Source organism: Pongo abelii, chromosome 16, assembly GCF_028885655.2.
Source record: "Pongo abelii isolate AG06213 chromosome 16, NHGRI_mPonAbe1-v2.0_pri, whole genome shotgun sequence".
Classification (NCBI taxonomy): domain Eukaryota; kingdom Metazoa; phylum Chordata; class Mammalia; order Primates; family Hominidae; genus Pongo; species Pongo abelii.
The window spans coordinates 80,291,021-80,305,612 of NC_072001.2; the positions used below are offsets into that span (position 1 = coordinate 80,291,021).

Here is a 14,592-nt window from a genome sequence, read left to right on the forward strand (position 1 = left end):
GGTTGGCTTTGAGGGGTGGGAGGATTTGCCCAGTTAAGGAAGACCAAGGAAGGCTTGCCAGAAGGGAGGCTGGGAACAGAGCAGGTGGGAGTGGGAAAGGTGCCTCTGGGGAGAGGGAAGAGGCCTGGCCGGAGCGGAAGTCTCTGGGAGGCGATGGGAAGGACACCTAGAGAGGCACGGCAGGGAGCTCAGCTGTGAAAATTTCTGCCAATAAGCAGGCAGGAGCCTTCTGTTAACAGAGGGTCTCTAGTCTGCTCCAGACCTAGAGGCATCATCCCATCTGATGGATGGAGAAACTGAGCTCAGGGAGGCTGAGCCAGTGCTATCAGAGGTGGTGGTGCCATTGGGAGGGGAGGTGCAGCCTGCCTCACTCTATGGCCTACAGAGTTCAAGCGGATTTTTACACTATTAGTTGTCTTCAGCTGCAAGTAACAAAAAACCTGACTGGGGCGCCTTACAGATTAGCTCAAATCCAAGGTTTCTGGAGGTGAAGGCCTTCTGGGGGCAGTCCCATTGCTCTGCAATTCTCCCCAAAGTGTTTCCTCTTGGGTGGCTATTTCAGAGCCTGGGTGTGCCCCCTCTCTCTAAACCCTGGGCATGCATAATGGGCACTTGGGAGCTCAACTATTTCATCTGCAGCAGCTCTCATCTTATCACCCCTTCAGCTGTAAGGCAGACATCAGTGAGGGTGGTGATTTGTGGACAATCCCTGACTCACCCCATTTTGCCAGCCCGCCCTGGGCTCAGGACTTCCTGCTGCATCTTCTGCTGAGCGGGCAGGGCATGGCGTCTCAGGGCTGGGGCTGGGGCTCTAGTCCAGGGCTCTTCCTAAGGTGGTACCACACAGTGCCCCCAGCACCTGCCCACCAAACTGGAAATTCCAGAAATATTCTCGACACCGTCTTCTTTCCAAAGACTGGGTGTGGCAGATGAAGAAGCTGAGGCTCAGCTAGTTGGAGGGTCTATTAAGGTCCCTCAGCCCCTGAAGGGTAGGGTCAAAATTAAACAAAAACTGGGCCTCAGACTGGGTTTCCAAACACCCCACTCTGTGCCTTGATAATCCTGTTTCTTTCTCCGTCCATTCCCATTCACTGAGCCGGAAGCCTCCATCTTCAGGGGGGGGTTCTCTGCCCCAAACAGCGTCTAATCTGGAGACTTGCGGTGGTGGCGGTGGTGGTGGGGGGGGGCAGTGCCGGGGCCTCAGGCTGTTCTTCCTCATCTTGCTGCCTGCTCACCTTGCCTCTGTGTGCTCACAGCCCCCCAGAGCACAGCTGTGTCTGCTCCCAGACTGTGGGCTCCTTGAGGGCAGGACCTGGTTTGGGTCCCAGAGCAGCCAGGGTTTGATGAATGACAGATGCCCTAGGCCTGGGTAAGCCCCTCCAGAATGGCCTGCTGGTGTGGGGTGGAGAGTCTGGCATCTCTGGGCCCAGCCTGGAAGGGTGCTGGACTGGCTGGCGGGTGACACACCTGGGGTTCCTGGGCCCCTCCTGGCCACACTGTCAGTGGGCCTCAAGCTCCCTTAGCATATGGCCTCTGGAATAAAGTGAGCCCGCACCTCGGGAGGGGGCAAGCAGAGGCAGGAGCGGGATGGCAGGTGGCAGGCGGGGCTGCACAGGGGAGCACAGCAACTCCACTTCCTGTGGGCGAGGGCCCTGCGCCTGCCCCGGGGGAGGTTGCACAAACCTTCCTGCGCAGGCCTCGGGCTGCCTGCCTGCCTGGCCCGAGCTCCAGCCTGCCTCTTCCACTGGCCACTGCCTCCCACCCGGGGCTGGCATCCCTGCTGCCTGCCCTGGGTCCCAGACTGTGTCCTCCATCACTGCAGGGTCGGTGAGGGGCTGGGCTGGACACCAGGGCCCGCCCTCCCATCACTGAGCTCCACTCCTTCCTCATTTTGCTGCTGATTCTAGCCCCAAACAAAACAGGTTGAGCTTTTTCCTCCCCTCAGCAGCTCCTCTCTGGCTCGTGGCTGCCTTCTGAGTGTTGCAGACGGCGCCGGCCGGGAAGGGGGGCCTGGGCCAGCCCTGCCAGGACTGGGACGCTGCTGCTGGCGCCTGGCCCTCCATCAGGCCAGCCTGTGGCAGGAGAGCGAGCTTTGCCGCGGCAGACGCCTGAGGATGATGCCCCAGCTGCAGTTCAAAGATGCCTTTTGGGTGAGTGAGGATGGCTGGGGGCACTGAACAAGTGGAGTGGGCAGAGCTAGGCTGAAATCTCCATGCAGGTGATGGGATGCGGCTCTGAGAGGAGAGCTTTCTTATAAAATAGTGGTTGATTCTTGGTCTTAATTGTCATGGAGGTGGCCCTGGCCCCCCACCCCTTCTGGATTGGAAGGCAAGTGGACTCCGTGAATGAGGGTCCTCCTCTCTGCTGCCCCGTCTGTTTTCTCCTCTGGGAGACCTCTCCCCACAACAGGAGCTCCTTAGAAGAGGGTAACACATGGGTGGGGGCTTGAGGAGGATGTGTGGGGCAGCAAAGGAGGGGTCACAGATTTAGAGACCAGACAAACTTGAGTTCAGGTCTTGGCTTTGTTACAGGCTGGGCGAGTCATTTCTGTCTCCAAGCCTCAGTCTCTCCATCTATATAATGGGGATAAAATAGAAATTAACACACCAACTAAAGTATTGGATCAGCAAGGGGATCCAATGCACTAAAGCTCCCAGCACCTTGCCTCACTCCAAATGGTAATTCTGTTCCCCTCACCCAGCCCCTTGTCCCTTGCAGACCTTAGGGGATCCTTCAAGGAGGCAGCCAGGCGGGCAATGGCTTGCTTACTTTCTTAAATTCAACACGGGCTTAAATCAAGTCATTTCCCCCATGAAATAAGGGCGCCCAGCCAGTGGTAGAGGTAAAGTGGCTTGGCCCGGGCCACGTAGCCTGCAGCCCAGCTTGGACCCCCTGGATCATCTCAGCACTTTTCCAGCTGTCCTTCGACTACCCCTCTGCCCCTCAGCTCTGGCTGTGCCCAGGGCTCTGGGGAAAAGCTGAGACCTTTCTGGTTGGAGCTGGGGAATGTGGCTGTCCCGGGGTGCTGCCTCCAACCCCAAAGAGGACACTCTGGCCCTCGGCTCAGCCGGCGGAGCCCCAGCCAACAGCCCTGCCCTCCCCGGGCCCTTTCCTGGGGCTGAAGCCAGGAGGATGAGAGCTACAGAGCCAGGCCTCCCTTCCCTTCCGGCCAGCTCCACTTGGGGCCTGTGGCCGGCGTGTGAGTGTTCTGCTTCCTCTGCACTGACTGCACAGTAGGCAAAGGACCCCACGTGGGGAGGGCACCTTGTGCCTTTCTGGGCCTCAGTTTCCCCATCTCTACAAAGATAGAGTGGGCCCAGCCCAGAGAAGCCAATGGAGACAGAGCTGCCTCAGCCCATCTGGAGGACCAGGCACCAGGATGCTCAGGGCCCAGGCTGGCAGCTGGAGCCCTGGGGGATGGGGGATGTGAGTCAGCACCTTGCTGCCCTGCCTTGGTGTGCAAAGTTGGGGGAAGGGGTAGGGTCTGGAAACCCAGGCCGCTCTGTAGCCCAGGGCAGGCCAGGACCCCTTGACTCTTTTATCACTGAGACCTCTGTCCAGTCCTAGAGCCCCTGGGCCTGCCTTCCCTAGGGCAGAGCTGGGCAAGGAGCAGCCTCCATGGCAGGATCTGGGCACAGGTAGGGGTGGCGTATAAGGGAGCAGGGTGTGGCAGCAGCAGCAGCAGAAGCAAGCAGCCAGCCTCTGTGGAGCTTCCTGAGCGGCATCCTGCCCACACTCTGTGCTCGTCGCACCTCTGGGCTTCCTGGCCTCCAAGTACCTGGTCTTCTCTGTGTCTGGCTCCCTGAGCCCAGGGTGGGCATATAGTTTCCCTAGGGAAGGCCAGAGCAGGAAGAGGAGAGAAGTAGCCAGTGGGAACTTCTCACACTGAGTCTGGGCCGATGCCCCTAAAGGTCACTGTAGGCATCACCTGCCCCAGGGCTCTGGATTCTAATACCTCTTCCTGATGCTCAGCCCATCCCAGTGCATAACAACTAACATTTGCTGAGCACGAAAGATGTGCCAGGCACTGTTCTCAAGATGTATGCATATTCACTCATTCAATCCTTCAAACAGATGCTACTATTATCTCTCTTATTCAGATGGGGAAATCGAGGCACAGCGCTATTAAGAGACTTGCTCAAGGTCACACTGCTGGGATTAAACCCCTGGCAGTCTGGCTTCAGCACCTGTGTTGTCGCAGGATCCCTCTCTCTATCTGACATATCACTGGATCTTTTGGCTTCGGGGTAAGATAAGAAGTAACCCCTCTTATCTCCCAGAGGGGTAAGAAGATCAGACAATGTGGCTAGAACAATATTTTGAAGCTTCATTTTTAGACGAATCTGTAAAACAGAAAAGGCACACTACTCTGACCATAGGTGTTATATTAGGAACAGCCCAGCCAGCTTGGCCCATGTCCGGGCCTTCCCCCACCCCAGCCCAAGGCACTGTCATTAAACCCTTCAGCCTGCCAGCACACTGTTTAGAAATGACTGGTTTTTAGTCAGGGTGCAGTGGTTCACGCCTGTAATCCCAGCACTCTGGGAGGCCGAGGTGGATGGACCACTTGAGGTCAGGAGTTCAAGACCAGCCTGGCCAACATGGTGAAACCCTGTCTCTAATAAAAATACAAAGATTAACTGGGCATGGTGGCTCATGACTGTAATCCCAGCTACTTGGGAGGCTGAGGCAGGAGAATGGCTTGAACCCAGGAGGCAGAGGTTGCAGTGAGCCGAGATTGCGCCACTGTACTCTAGTCTGGGCGACAGAGCTGACAGAGTGGACGGACCCTACTTTGGCTAAACTAGAAAGATCATGTTTGATATCACAGCCCTTCAGTTATTGGGCAACCTCACCCATACAGAACACAGGGCAGAGGAGGGGAGCCAGCCCTGCTGTTTCTGGCTTTAGCTCACAGTAAGGGAGGAAGCAAAAGTGGTTTCTCAGAAGCCAAAGATGATTTCCCTAAGAGCTTTCCTTAAAGCTCACATACTACACTCCTAGGAGATGTCCCCTAGCTTTTACTCAGGTCCTATGAACTCTAATTTCATCCACAATTTTAACGAGCTTGGTCATGGGGTCTTTTAGCCTATAGATGTAGCAATTAGTGGCAGTTTGCACAGTACCTGATATACAGTTGGCAATGGATAAATGCTGATGGACCTGGACTGTGAGAGGACGTTTCACAGGCAGCTAGCAGCCTGATTGGAAGGAAGGAGACAGAAACAGTCTGAAAAGCAGCTGTAATGGCACAGAAGTAGTGGGGACACTCAGCATGGGAGCAGAAACAGTCCTGTCCCTCAGTCGGCCTGTTTTTGCAATTTTGTCAGTGTGGCCACACAGTATTTATTTATAGCCTGATTTTAGCTGCAGCCGAGTGTTCAGATGCACGCTGCTGTAGGAGTGAGGCAGGGCGGACCAGTCACAGGGGGAGGGAAGGGATAATGTGATTTCTGTGATACACGCAGATGATAAAGAGCATCACCCCTTGGCAGGAAGTTTGTAAATGAGCCTCAGAGTGGGACCTGTCAGTGAGACAAGGTTGAATCTGAGAATACCAGCTGTCCGAGCGGAGAGGGCATTAGACCTCATGTTGTCTTGCCTAGCACTGAGTCTAAGGTGCCGGGAAGCCCAGAGAAGGAAGGGTCCTCCCCCTGCCCCCAGTTTGTCGTGGCTCCACTCCCAGTAGGTGGCCAAATTATTGCAAGAAACGTCTGTCTGTATCCTCTGCACACCCTCTGACGAGTGGGGTACTGGCTGAGGACGTGTTCATAGAATTAATGAACGGACAGTGAATGTCTCCATGGTCCATCTCCCTTCCTGAACCCATTTTTTACTTCATTTCACTTTTTTTTTTTTTTGAGACAGAATCTTACTCTGTTGCCCAGGCCGGAGGGCAGTGGCACAATCTCGGCTCACTGCAACCTCTGCCTCCTGGGGTCAGGCGATTCTCCTGTCTCAACCTCCTGAGTAGCTGGGATTACAGACGTGTGCCGCCACGTCTGGCTAATTTTTGTATTTTTAGTAAAGATGAGATTTCACCATGTTGGCCTGGCTGAGTCTCGAACTCCTGACCTCAGATGATCCACCCGCCTCGGCCTCCCAAAGTGCTGGGATTACAGGCGTGAGCCACTGTGCCTAGCACTTCATTTCACTTTTGTTATATTCTGCAAATATTTGGTGAGTAGGGCTCTCTACTAGGTGGTCCACTCTGGACCCCTGTGCTTCTTCACCCTACAACATCTAATCAGATGAATGAAACTGTCTTGACCTGAAGGAAGCCACAGTCCAGTGCCGGGGCTGCAGGAATAACTGAGTCAGGCAAGGAGTGCTCTGAGAGGAGCAGTATGTCAACTGTGCCATCCCCTCCCAGGCCCCCCATTCCCCGCAACCTGTATGTCCATCCAATGGCCTTTGCAAAGATGTCATTAGATACTGTTTTAAGAGGGAAAATCTAGTTCTGGACCAGATTCTATTGAGATCCACATCCTGTTCCTTTTAGGGTAGTTAAAAGGAAAAGTAAGGACCTGGGGAGGCTGGGCCACATGCACTACAGTGACCGTCACCTACCCTTTGGGTGGGAACCACCAAGGGGGTATGGGGACAATAGGCCTGAACTTTCCCCTTGACATGTGGGTGTATCTCTTCTTTGAGGCTGGGTTCTGGCTCTGTCTGGAAACCCCTGTGCCACACTGGGAAGAGCTGAGCCTCCCCAAGCCCATTTAACAGGTGACAGCACCGCTGCTGAGTGGGGCAGTGACTCACCAGCTTCACACAGTGGGACGGGCCGGGCTGGTCTGCCCCTTCCCTATGTGGCACTCAGCCACTGGTGCCTTTTCACTTCCCAGTTCTGAGACACTGAGGTGCCCATTTATGAGGCTACAGAGAAGGGGACTGAGGGGCCCTAATTTGATCTGTCATAAAGCTGCCTGTCCCTACCCCCAGACCTGTCTACCATGGCCCAGGGGCATCAGGAGAGCCTGACATTTGCTGGGCAACTGTTCTATCCTGGGCATTTAAATATATATATATATATATACACACACACACATATACTTTCTAAAGAAACAAAATCAACTAATATAAGATCCTAAAAGGAAAGTGGGGAAATGGAGAGAAATAGGAAAAGAAAAAGCACCTTTAGTCTCATCACACAACTGCTAATATTATGCTGTGTTTGCATAAGATTGCCTTACATAGGTGCAAGCATATTGTGTACATAATTTTGTATTTTCCCTTTCTTTTAAAAATTTTTTATTTTTGCAGAGATGAGGTCTCTCTGTGTTGCCCAGGCTGGTCTCAAACTCTTGGGCTCAAGCAATCCTCCTGCCTTGGCTTCCAGAGGGCTGGCATTACAGGCGTGAGCCACCATGCATGGCCCTCCCTCCTTTTTTTCTAGTATTTTAAATTTTATTTTAAATTGTAGTGAAATACACATAACATAAAATATACCATCTTAACCATTTTTTTTGGTGTATGGTTCAGTAGCGCTAGGTTTGTTCACACTTTGCCACCCTCCCCTTTTTTTAGCATAACTCACTCCATCAGGAACACTTGTGGGTTATGGATATTGGTTCCTCATTTTCAGCGACACCACTGTTCATGGCCGCACAGTTCTCTAGCTTGTGAATTTGGTGACCATGCTGTGATTTTTTTGTCCAGTACCCCATTGCCGAACATTTAGGTTACTGCCAATTATTTATTATTCTGGACAGTGACACCATGGGTAGATTTTTCACTTGGGGATTATTTCTTTGGGCAGAGGAGGCTAATGGCTCTTTTCCAGGGAAGGAGGCATTTCTGGGTGAAAGAGTGGGGCCAGTTCTCTAGCCATGGGCACTAGCAGTCACTTTGGGATCCCCCATAGTCCTCTGGTTGGGCAGGAGCTTTTTCACACAGGAAGGAGGGACCCCAGAATGGCCTGGAAGGGTCAGGACCCATGGACGGGGCCCTGCTGGAAACCAGAGCCGGCTCTGACTTTGTGGAAGGCCTTGCAGCCCAGCAAACTGCTGTGGCCTTGAGGGCCAAGGAGGCCAGTGGCTGAGGAGTGGCCCTGGTGCACTCAGAGCTTGCAGACGGTGCAGGAGGTGGGAGGAGAGGCCCTGGCCATCCTGCCTTTGCTGCCACCAAGTACCTTCCCAGCACCTGCCTGGCTGCATCTGTCAGAAGCAGTGAGGACGGAGGCTCTCCTTTTCCTGATTGGGAAAGCTCCTTAAGACCTGGTGTTCCCTGTAAAAAGCAGAGAGCCTAGCAGTGCACCTGGTCGGCAACCCGTGGTGAAAAGTGGGGAAATAAGCATTTATACTGGCACAGGCTTGTTGTATTAACAACAACAATCTGTGGATGGATGCACAGGGAGCTCATTAAAATGATTGCCTGTTGGGAGAATGAGAGAAAAGAGATGGATGAGGGATGAGGCTGAGCGGCTGTGCATGTTTTCAGGATTGATATTTTTAAACTGTTTGATTTTTGAACGATATGAATGTATTAATTATTCAAAAATTAAACAATTAAAAATGAAAAAGAGGACATTTATTTCAAGTCCCATGAAGAATTTTTCCCTGAATCCCAGCTACTTACATCATCCCCTGAGGAGCAGCAATGCTGCCCGTTTTCTGAGTGCCTGTTCCGTGACAGGCATGGTGCCATTCAGTCCACATGCCTCCAAACGCATCATCAGTGTCCTCCTGACTCTGTGATGGGACCTAAGGCACGGCAGGTCTAGGACCAGATGAGGGTCACCTGTGCAGGGTAGAGCAGGGACTCCCACCTAGGTCTGTCGAACTCTATTGCCCTCTGCCCCTGAATTCTAAAGAGTTTGTTCTTGCTTCTGTTTTAATTTGTGTAGGATGAAAGGATGCCTCCCTACATGTTAACATTGGTGTCTATGGATTTGGAAGTAGGATTCTCTCCATCCCCCATCTAATTTTCTGCAAGTCAATACAGAGTACCTTTGTCATGAAAAAGAAAATATTTAAAAAGAAAACTAAGCAATTCCTGCTCTCAAGACTGAGTTGGTGTTTCTAGGCCAAATCTGTGGTTTGCTAGCATGTCCTTTTCCACATGCTCGGTGCATATTTTGTGGTACGTGGGCCTCTGGGGACCAAGAACTTCGTTCATCTGTGCCCATTCCACAGGACGTGGCCGGCTGCTCAGGTGTTAGAAGATTGCAGAGGTTTGTGGTCATGCTTGCTTTGCTTTTGTGATGCCTGCAGATGGTCACTGCCAGGATTTGCTGTCTGCAGGGTTCTGGGTTGATTTGGTGTTCTGAATTCAATTTTATTCTTGATAAAAAACAAGATCTGCTTCTTGATGACCCACTTTGTGCTCCAGTCCCCAGGAACCCACATGCTTTTCCTGGCTGCTCCTGGCATCTACGAACTAGGGCAGCCCCTGGGATGGAGAAGGAGGGCCTTGCTTTGGGCTTTGAAGGGTGGGTGAGGATTTGAGACATGTCAGGAGGACAAACGGCACTCAAAGTGGGAGGTACGGCATGGGCAAAGGTGTGGAAGGGGTTTGGAAGACAGTTTTCTGGCCCAGAGCATTGCGCAAGGTGACTGGTAGGAAGGGAACGCTTGAGCTGGATTGTGAAAGGTGTCTGCCCTAAGTGGTGGCAGAGATACTTTCTTCTGCCACTCTGCACCCTCTCTGGTGGTGGCTGTTTCCTCTCATGCAAAAGAGGACAGAGGCTGCGGGCTGTGAGTGGGATGCCCTTCTTCCTCACCCAGAGCCTGGCTGATGCTGCAAACCACACGATGGAGGGAACTTTGGGTGGAAACCAAGACTGCCTCTGCTTCCAGCTAGAGAAAATGATGCCCTGGGCCCGGGGCTGCCCACACCAGGACTCCCCTCTGGGTTGGCTCCGGAAGGTTCCTCCCTCACAGACTCAGTCATGCCCCATCCTCCAGGCTTAGAAGGAAATGGGCTTCTTGGGAGGCCATGGCGGGTGGATCACCTGAGGTCAGGGGCTCGAGACCAGCCTGGCCAGCATGGTGAAACCCTGTCTGTACTAAAAATACAAAAAATTAGCGGGGCATGGTGGCTCATGCCTGTAATCCCAGCTACTCAGGAGGCTGAGGCAGGAGAATCGTTTGAACCCAGGAGGTGGAGGTTGCAGTGAGCTGAGGTTTCACAATTGCACTCCAGCCTGGGCAACAAGAACGAAACTCCATCTCAAAAAAAAAAAAAAAAAAGAAGAAGGAAGCAGGCTTCTTTGAAGCCTCACCCAGCCCTCACCCACACTTGCTGGGTGGCCTTGGACAATCATTTTCCCTTTCTGAACCTCAGTTTCCTCATCTGCAGGATGTCAGGGTCATTATCACTTAAGATAAGGGCTTTGAGGATGGGGCGGCTCAGGGCAGTGCTAAGGGACCACCTCCTCCTGCTCACCATAGTGGGGTAGCAGACCAGGAACAGGTCCCAGGGGACTCAGATTTATAATTGGATATGCACCCATATGTGAGCCTTATACATAGATCTTGCTGTTTCAGAATGCCTCCTCCACTGATGTTCACCATTGCATGTTATACTCCACCATTAGAGAATCATTCCTTTGGTTTCAAGTAACAAGATGATCTATGTTATCTCACTTAATTCCAACAATAGTCCTGTGAGGTCAGTATTCTTATTCCTGTTTTACAGAGAGGAAACTGAGCCTCATGGAAGGGATGTGGGCCTGGGGGATGCCACACAGATGGATCGGACTGGGCTGGGCCTGGATACCACCTTCCCAGGTCTGGGTCAGAGAGACCTTTGCAGTTAATGGGTGGGTGTGGTGGTTTGCTGAGGCCTGGCACACTGAGCAATGGGTGATGGAACAGGCAGGAGAGTGACAGCTCCTTCCACTGGTGTTGACAGGCCACCCACCATTGGGCAACAGGAAGTGCCAGCTGGAGCCCTGGAGACCAGCAGCCAGTGTGGGGATGCGGTGGCCAGATGGAACTCAGGGCTTCCCAGCTGTGGAAACAGGAACGGGAAACAGCCACACTGGGGAGGAAGTGAGGGGGTGATGGGCTGAGGCAAGAGCATGCCTGCGTGGCTAGAGAGAGTGACCAAGGTGGAGAGTAGTTGGAGATAAGGTAAGAAATAGAACAGCGGCCAGGCGTGGTGGCTCACACCTGTAATCCCAGCACTTTGGGAGGCTGAGGTGGGAAGATCACTTGAACCCAAGAGTTCAAGACCAGTCTGGGCAACATGATGAAACCACTTCTTTAAAAAAAAAGTACAAAAATTAGCTGTACCTGGTGGTGCACACCTGTAGTCTCAGCTACTTGGGAAGCTGGAGTGGAAGGGTCACTTGAGCCCAGGAGTTGGAAGCTGTAGTGACTGTATGATCACACCACTGCACTCCAACCTGGGCAACAGAGCAAGACTCTGTCTCAAAAAAAAAAAAAAAAGTAAAGAAAAGAAAAGAAATGAAGCAGAGAGCCAGATCTTGAGATCTTGTAGGACTGTCATTCTAAAAAATCCCAATGCCCAGGCCACACCCCAGGTCAATTACATCCTGATTTCTGGGGGTGGGACCTGGACATCAGTATTTTTCAAAGTTCCCCAGTGCCTCCATGTGGAATTTTAGGTTTATGAGAGGCATCAACATAGATAATTGTGGTAATTAATTACCATTGCTGGCCGAGCGTGGTGGCTCATGCCTATAATCCCAGCACTTTGGGAGGCCAAGGTGGGCGGATCACCTGAGGTCGGGAGTTCAAGACCAGCCTGGCCAACATGGTGAAACCCTGTCTCTACTAAAAATACAAAAAAAAGTAGCCAGGTGTGGTGATGCGTGCCTGTAATCCCAGCTACTTGAGAGGCAGAGGCAGGAGAATTGCTTGAACCTGGGAGGCAGAGGTTGCAGTGAGCCAAGATTGTGCCACTGCACTCCAGCCTGGGCAACAAGAGCGAACACTCAATATCAAAACAAAACAAAAATTACCATTGCTGACAATAGGCATACGTCTGGTGTTTACCATTTTCATGACCTCATTTGACTCACCTGAGTGAGCAGAGGTTAGAAGTTTTGGGGGTGGTGGTAATCATATGTAACATAAAATTGACCATTTTAACAATTTTTAAGTATATGATTCATAGGCATTAAGAACATCCACTATTTCCTGAAGTGCTTCATCATCCTGAACAGAAATTGTACCCAGCATACAATAACTCCCCACCCCTTCACCACATACCTTGTTCTACCTCGATTCTACTTTCTAGCTCTATGGATTTGCCTATTCTAGTCATCTCCTGTAAGTAGAATCAGATAATATTTGTCCTTTTGTGTCTGGCTTGTTTCAGTTAGCATAATGTCTTCAAGGCTCATCCATGTTGTAGCATATGTCAGAATTTTCTTCCTCTTTATGACAAAATACTATTCCATTTTACATATATACTTTATTTTGTACATCCATTGATCCATTGATGACCACTGGGCTGTTTCTTTGAGCTATTGTGAATAATGCTGCCATGAACATTGGTGTACAAGTACCTGTTTGAAACCCTGCTTTCAATTCTTTTAGATATATACCTAGGAGTGGAATTGCTGGATCATATGGTAATCCTATGTTTAACTTTTTGAGTAACTGCCAAACAGTTTTACATTCCCATCAGCAATGCAAAAGGGATCCAATTGCTCCATATCTTTGCCAACTCTTGTTAATTTCTGTTTTTTTTTTTTTAAATCATAGCCACCTTAGGAGGCATGAAGTAATATCTCATCGTAGTTTTGATTTGCATTTCTCTAATAATTAATGATGGTGAGCATCTTTTCATGTGTTTATTGGCCATTTGTGTACCTTCTTTGGAGAAAGTCTATTTAAGTTTTGCCCACTTTTGAATTGGTTGTCTTTTTATTGTTGAGTTGTAGGAGTTCTTTGTATATTCTGGATACTCATCCTTTATCAGATATATGATTTGTAAATATTTTCTCCCACTCTGGAGTGTCTTTTCACTCTTTTGATATTGTCTTTTGATGCACAAAAGTTTTTCATTTTGATGAATTCAATGTGTCTACTCTTTGTTTTGTTGCCTATGATTTTAATATATCAGAGAAATAATTGCCAAATTAAATATCATGAAGTTTTCCCTATGTTTTCCTTTTAAAATTTTGTAGCTTTAGGTCTTACATTTAGGTATTCAATTCATCTTGAGTTATTTTTTGCATATGGTATAAAGTAAGGGTCCAGCTTAATTCTTTTGCATGTGGATATCCAGTTTTCTCAGCGCCGTTTGTTGAAGTCTGTCCTTTTCTCATTGAATGGCCTTGGCACCCTTGTCAAAAATCAATTGACCATATATGTTAGGGCTTATTTCTGAGCTCACTATTTCCATTCGTCATATGTCTGTCCTTATGACAGTACCGCACTACTTCAATTACTGTAGCTTTGTAGTAAGCTTTGAAATAAAGAAGTGTGAGTCCTCCAAACTTCTTCTTCTTTTTCAAGATTGTTTTGGCTCTTCAGGGGCCCGAGTAGAGCTGCTTTGGTTGTTCCCATTTTATAGGTGAGGAGACTGAGGCCTGGACCGTCTTGAGTTTGCCCAGCCTGGACTGGCCACGAGTCTGTGACAAACTCCTCATCATACTCCCACCCTGGGCACATGTAGGGAGACACTTGCTTTAGAGGGCCCCTGGGTTGTGGGCTCCTCCCTGCGATTGCTCTGCCTTCCAGCTCCCCAAGGAGGTCCATCTATGATGTCTCGGCTTCCTTGGGGCCCCACCAGCTCTCACTCTTCTTCAAGGAGGGTCTGGAGGGAAGGCCTGGAGGCTGGGTCACCAACTTCCTCAGTGGATCAAGAGAAGACCCTGCAAGGAATTAATGTCTGTCCCGGCCTCAGCTTGCCTGGATAAAAATCAGACTTCAGGCCATATGCAGTGGCTCATGCCTGTAATTCCAGCACTCTGGAAAGCCGAGGCAGGTGGATTGCTTGAGCCTAGGAATTCAAGACTAGCCTAGGAAACATGGCAAAACCCAATCTCTACAAAAAATACAAAAATTAGCTGGGGTGTGGTGGTGCACACCTGTGGTCCCAGCTACTTGGGAGGCTGAGGTGGGAGGATCGCTTGAGCCCAGGAGGTTGAGGCTGCAGTGAGCTGTAATCATGCCACTGCACTCCAGCCTGGGCAATAGAACACTTTTTTTTTTTTTTGAGATGGACTCTCGCTCTGCTGCCCAGGCTGGAGTGCAGTGGCATGATCTCAGCTCACTGCAAGCTCCGCCTCCTGGGTTCACGCCATTCTCCTGCCTCAGCCTCCCGAGTAGCTGGGACTACAGGCACCCACCACCATGCCCAGCTAATTTTTTTGTATTTTTAGTAGAGACGGGGTTTCACTGGATGGTCTCGATCTCCTGACCTCATGATCTGCCTGTCTAGGCCTCCCAAAGTGCTGGGATTACAAGCGTGAGCCACCGCGCCCAACTGGCAATAGAACACTTTGAGGACTGCAGTCACTGAAGCAGAAGGGATTCCCTTCTTGGTCACCTCCTGAACAATTGCCCATTGACCTGGACCAGCTCTGAGCCCACTCTCCTAGGCATCAGGACCCCAGACTACAGGTGGTAGGAAGACCCAGAACAGCTGAGGATGGTTCAGGCAAGCAGA

General features: G+C 50.8%; 1 protein-coding gene across 1 annotated transcript in view; it reads left to right on the forward strand.

The window, feature by feature from the left end:
• The first annotated feature begins 1,679 nt into the window (after positions 1 to 1,679).
• Positions 1,680 to 14,592, forward strand: part of PSTPIP1 (proline-serine-threonine phosphatase interacting protein 1) — a 40,783-nt gene continuing 27,870 nt past the window's right edge. Inside the window, exon 1 of the mRNA XM_054531660.2 lies at positions 1,680 to 2,150. Within this exon, the coding sequence (XP_054387635.1) occupies positions 2,115 to 2,150 (36 nt within the window). The 5' untranslated portion in view covers positions 1,680 to 2,114. The remainder of the gene's footprint in view (positions 2,151 to 14,592) is intronic.